The sequence below is a fragment of the Musca autumnalis genome, unplaced genomic scaffold (genome assembly GCF_047663935.1).
Source record: "Musca autumnalis isolate F117 unplaced genomic scaffold, ASM4766393v1 scaffold_1, whole genome shotgun sequence".
Taxonomy (NCBI): Eukaryota; Metazoa; Arthropoda; class Insecta; order Diptera; family Muscidae; genus Musca; species Musca autumnalis.
The window spans coordinates 122,468,141-122,474,140 of NW_027411644.1; the positions used below are offsets into that span (position 1 = coordinate 122,468,141).

General features: G+C 36.1%; 1 protein-coding gene across 3 annotated transcripts in view; it reads right to left on the bottom strand.

Annotated features, from left to right (window-relative positions):
- Positions 1-5,611, bottom strand: part of nompB (intraflagellar transport protein 88-like protein nompB) — a 49,716-nt gene extending 44,105 nt beyond the window's left edge. The window contains exons 1-4 of one of the 3 annotated variants that reach the window (XM_073992008.1): positions 5,391-5,611; positions 5,002-5,300; positions 4,533-4,732; positions 4,203-4,464 (exon numbers count right to left, since the gene is read on the bottom strand). In XM_073992008.1, the coding sequence (XP_073848109.1) occupies positions 4,203-4,464; positions 4,533-4,732; positions 5,002-5,148 (609 nt within the window). In that variant the 5' untranslated portion in view covers positions 5,149-5,300; positions 5,391-5,611. Of the gene's footprint in view, positions 1-4,202; positions 4,465-4,532; positions 4,733-5,001; positions 5,301-5,355 lie in introns of all 3 variants that reach the window. The other 2 variants (XM_073992018.1, XM_073992027.1) reach the window with 2 other exon arrangements.
- Between the last annotated feature and the right edge of the window lie 389 nt (positions 5,612-6,000).

The window sequence follows — 6,000 nt, forward strand, 5'->3', positions numbered from 1 at the left end:
TACGCGTGTCACAAATTACAAAGATTCGGGAGTAATATCCCTATTTATCCCAAAATAGGATGTGGTGGCACATCCGCAGTTCTTGACGAATCTGTCTAAAATCATTTATATTGACGTATTTTTAATAGGCGGCCATTGAAATCGGATGCACCTTATAATCATATGCACATCGCGCAATTTTTGCCCACTTGACTGTTTTTTGAATAGTAAGATGCAACTGATGGCACACTTTGGCCGCTGAATGAAACATGGGAAAATCCATGCATATTGATAGACATGGACTCCCTGTATCCGAAAAGCACATGCACCTCAACTGATTTAAACGGATTCGCGAATTACACGCTTTTTAACTTTTGTGTTTTTTCATTGATTGTGATTTCAATATTACTCTGTACTTCTTAACTCTATTGCTTATCATTCTAAGCAAATATACTTTCACGATGACAAACGATTGTCCTCGAAGAAGTTTTAGCAAAATACTTAAGGTTTTGTATGGAAATTTAGCGAAATAGTAGAATAACTCCTAAAAATGTTTCTTCAATTTTTCGTATTAAACCAAAAAATATATTTTTGAAATAATATTTCCACAATAAGTTTTTGTCTTTTGTTGTTGCTGTAATATGCATCTTATGAACCCAATCTTTATAATTTTGGTCTCACATATTTCTATGCGTTGTCTAGATGCTGTAGAAATTTTAAATTTATTTTTTTTGAGATTTATATGAACTCTGAGTTAGAATAAATTAAATTTACTATAAGATTTTTTCATTATTTGTTGATTTTCCGCGAAAATAAAAACAAATTTAGAAATATTTTAACATCAGCGGATAGATATAACATTCTGTAAACGATTTATACATATATTTTCTTATTAAAACCCAAAGGGAATTTTTAAATATTTTTTCTTTATAGGGGAATAAAACCCCCTATAACTTTTGGGTGCAGCATCAAAATTTGTGAACGCGAACATATTTGAAACCACAATTTTTTTCTTAACCTAAGACACAAAAATCGCGAATGTGCTCGCAAAAAAATTTTAATTTTTTTTTTCAATGGAATTGAAAAAGAAATTTGAAATTTACCATATACATATTTTCATAAATGTACTATTATTACCGCAAAGGTATGTAATATAAAAAACTCAAAGAACTGAGTCAATTAGATCGTCAGATAAAAACTATGACAATGCAATGCGCTGTAATGATAAATGTCTAATCTTTAAATATTGTCAATAAAGAGGCGATTGCAAAAAAAGACAAAAAATTAATGTTGGTACTGACTTAAAGTTTTACAGGCATTTTTGATTAGCAGGTTACATGTTTACAATACTCCAAAAAAGCAGAGATATTTGTCAATTAAGTAAAATTTTCAAAATATAAAATGGCAGCTTGGTTGCGTCAATGAAATGGTTTTACTCAATATGTCTCTGTGATGCTATGAAAATTGATATAATGAAATATTTCATTCAAAACTACAAAAGTTTACGTTTCATAAAGTTTAAAGCTTTTTGGATTCATTGTAAACAAGAAACTGATTTCATTGATGTAATGAAATAAGATCGAGGTTACAAATAATTTTGCCATTTCGTTTATAATACCAAAGCGGTGGTATATGTCAAGGGATAAAGATACACGCTCAAGACGGAACGCATGCTCGAGGTCTTTGGCATGCAAGTGAGACTTTGGAGCTAGTCAGAAAGGATGTAAACCCCTTACCTGACCAAAGCGGCGGTACCCATGGTTACGGCTGCAAACTCGAGACGGCAGATATGGAAAGCCGCCCACAGGGAGGACAAAAACGACGGCACACTTCTTATGGTGGGACTTGGCCAATCCCACAAACACAAAGGGCATGGCGCGCCGAAATTCCACAAAATATATAGCTTATTTTCATCAGGGGATTATATGCAGCCTATTTTCACCAGGATTATCCCGGTACATTCTCTTAAAGATATAACATATTAAAAAAGTGATCGTGGTCGGGTCTTTAGACCCCAAAATTAGTACCTAGGGTCGGAGACATAACCACTATTGCCTCGCAAATTAACTTTCTCACCGACACTTTAGTCAGTTTTGCTAAAATAGCGTTTGCAAAAAGTAGGGCACCACCACCACGAGTTGTATTGAAGTAAAATGAAGAAGACTAAATACCAAATTAAAGCAAGTTCGGTAAAACAATGTGGCCAAACTTAAAAATACCGAAATTCGGGAAGGTACCGTTCCATGGGGCCTATATCAAAACGTCGATCTATACCAGGGATGAACGAAAGCATACTCTAGCGTCAATTGTTGTTTTATTGTCTTGCATTCAGTCGTTGATAAGACGCCAACGAAAGAACACAAGCACGGACGTACATACTGTTTTCTTTATATTGTACTTGTATAGTGCTTTTAAATTAGAATTAATACTTTTAATTTATTGTTTGTTATTTAACATTACTTCTTTGGTATGAACATATTAAAAAATAGGAAAAATCTATTAGAAACAACATTTTTAAATGTTGTGCCAATCGGAGAGTATTTTTGGTACTCTTACCACTACAGTCACACTATATGATCTATACCTACAAATTTCTGGCTGAAAGTTTTTAGACTCAAAACAGACTAAACACGAAATTTCCATATTTCGGTGAAACCTTCAAAATACCGAAAATCAAGAGGTACGTTTCTATGGGGGATATTATACTCGCGGACCTATACTGATAATTCTATTCTGGAACATTTTATAACCCAATGGAAGACTAAATAACAAATTTCTGTCTTTCGGTGGATTATTGACGTCACAACCTTCAGTATTATAAACATCGGGAAGTACCGTTATATGGGGTCTATATCGAATCGTAGACCTATACCGACGAATTTCAATCAGAAAAGCTTTTGCCTCCAACAAAGACATTTCGGTAAGTTGCTGTAGCAACAACCTTCAAAATATCTAAATTCGGCACGTACGGTTCTATGAGGGCTATATGAAGGCGTGGACCTATACCGACAAATTTCATATGGAAATTTGATACCCCAAATGAAGACCAAATACCAAATTTCAGCCATTTCGGTGGAATGTTGAGGCCACAACCTTCAAAATGCCGAAAATAGGGAGGCACCGCTCTATGGGGGCTATATAAAGAAGTGGAACTACATGTATCGACAAATTTCAGATGGAAAGTTGTACACACACAACGACAAATAACTACCAAATTTCAACTATTTCGGTGTGTTAATGAGGTCGGATATTGAGGGCGCAAACTCAAAATATCGAAAATCGAGATGTACCGTTCTTTGGAGCTACATATATGAAGACGTAAACCTATACGGATAAATTTCAGGTGGAAAGTTCTATTCCCCCAAAGAAGACTAAATACCAATTTTCAGCCTTTTCGGTGGGATAAATTGAATTGATTGAGCTAAAACCTTGAAAATACCGAAAATCGGGAGGTACCGTTCTTTGGGGGCTGTATGAAGACGTGGACCTATAGCCCATTTTCAATACCAAACATTATACGAGCAGCCGAATATTTCGACTTAGAATGTTATGCTGTAGTGCGATTCTTTAACTCATTTTTTTGAGTTACCGACAAATGTCGGTAAAATTATAATATATATAATTTGGGTAATTAACGATATTATTCGGTAAGTTAGCGACCAATGAAAAGAAGTCGTAAAGTTCTACCGATAGCAACAGTGGTGTCAACTTTTATTTGAACTTTTGAATCATAATTTTTCGTTTTAATGTTAACGATTTTTGTCGGTAACTCAAAAAATGAGTTAGAGAATCGCACTACTGATCAAGAATATATACTTTATAGGGGCAACAATGTGACTCACTTCATAATACTAAAAGGAAAAAAAGGGGGTGAACGTTCGCATTCCGAGGATTCCAACCGACATTAGAATTAAAGTGAATGCAATTTTTTATACTTCCCGCGTTCATCGTGACAATAAATAAATCTTGAAAATGAAAATTTAGTGTTCTGAAAACGGCCAATTTTACGTCGCATGTTGCCGTTTCGGAAAACCATCTGTTTTCGCCCTGAGTGCTTCGATGAAATACATGTGGACTGCAAAATCTACTTGACATCCGTAAATATTGAATATGAATAAATGTAAAATCATCAATTTCAATGTACATCTATTTTATCAATGACTGACAGAATTGGTGGAGCAACTACTCTACCCATCATGCAACCTCATTTCAGAATAACTTACCGCATATGTGAGATCAAAATTATGAAAAATATTTTCGCCATGTTGATCCCGAAATCTGTGCAACGTGCGATCCAAAGAAAACGCTTCCTTGGCTTTGTTAAGTGCATCGGAAGCAGCAGCTTTCATTTCGGAAGTTACTGTCTCCTGACCGCCAATTTCCCCATTCAGTTTGCGGTTTGTTGATGCCTTCGCTGCTAAAACAATTGAGGATTCCAGTAATTTAACAATCTTTGCTTCCAGATTTTTATATTTCACCTGGGGACTTTAAAAATAAAACGTGTCATTCTGTACCACAACATTTCACCTATCCACTTTTTTTGCTGTACTTACCTTACTTCCTTTTTGGCCACAACAGATGCGTTGGCTGATGAGAGTGTTTGCTGCTTAGCCTTTTCAACGAAAAACTGGTCAAAGCGTTGCCCAGCAGATCCGCTGTTATTGGCTGCATAGCCCACGGCACGTACAGATGTGGAAGGACGTGCCTGTGCTCCTTTATCGCCTCCCAAGCGGCTGCTAACTAAATTTCCACGCTAGGAAAACAATTTCGTTTTGGTAAATTTAAATTCATTTTCAACAAAATTTACATATGGATTGAATGGCTAGGTAGCTGTTCGTAACGAGTTTCCGAGTAAGCATTTTTGTGCTGGAGTCTAGTGTACACTTATTGAATAAAAGGTCCAGGCCAGATTGGTTTAGACGGCATTGACGATCCCTCAACGGTCACATGTTTTCCGTTTTTTGTTTTGTTTCAAAATACCGAACAGCCAGCCACACAACGACAAACAATCAAAATACGTACCGAAAAAAGTAATGACGTTGGTGGACGACCAGCAGCTGTGGGGGGAGGTTGTGGCGCTGATGTTAATGGTGTCAGGGTGGAAACTGTTTCCTCGGTACCAGTAGACTGAGGAATGCCAACGGCATCCGCAGTAATTTCCGCATTCATTGCAGAATGTAATTAATTTTTTAGCTGGAATGCAGTTTCTGTCGCCACTATTACGCAGTTATTTTATGTAAAATTCAGTAACATAGATGAATAAAAGACAGTTCGTTTCCAAGTGTGTGAGTGAGTGTTAATGATGCAATGGTCCAGTCTAACTAAGTAGGCACATACATTAGATTTTTGTTTAACACATTAAAATGGTTTAGATACTTTTAAAGCAACATCAAAAAAGGAAACAAACTGACCAGAAATCCTTTGGCCTATTCCATTTTTTCTAAATATCCAATGCAAAAAAAGACCGAAATGCTTGTGGTTTGAAAAATGACGAGCGAGAATGCTTGAAATGCTATCAACTAACGCCAGCTTGTCTGGCAACGAGTTAACACTACTACCACCACTTGAATTTGGCCATTGTCCTTACAGGCCATGTCTGCAATGTTGCCAGAGGTCGGGTGTTCGTTGCAGTGAATATGGTTGTTAAGGGTTTGACACTGTTGCCTTGGAAACGGGACAACCGTTAAGCCAACAGAAGAACAATGTATGGTTGACTGACGGACAAACATATAAACATACATACATATGTATATTGTTTTTGTTTCGTTTCAGTAGTGCTGGTTATGTTTCAGTGGTTATTTTATTTCTTGCACTTCACTGGTCGCGTTTGTGCTGGTAACATTAACAAGGGAAAGAACAAACGTAATAACAAAGTACATATTGAAATATTACAAATAGCCATGAACAAAATAATCAAAAACATTGTATCGACATTGTATCGTATGAACCAAAAATATCCCGGATCCAAAGCAATTTCATCATGAAACTATTGAGCTGTGTTTGCCCTGTGCCTTAATAGTT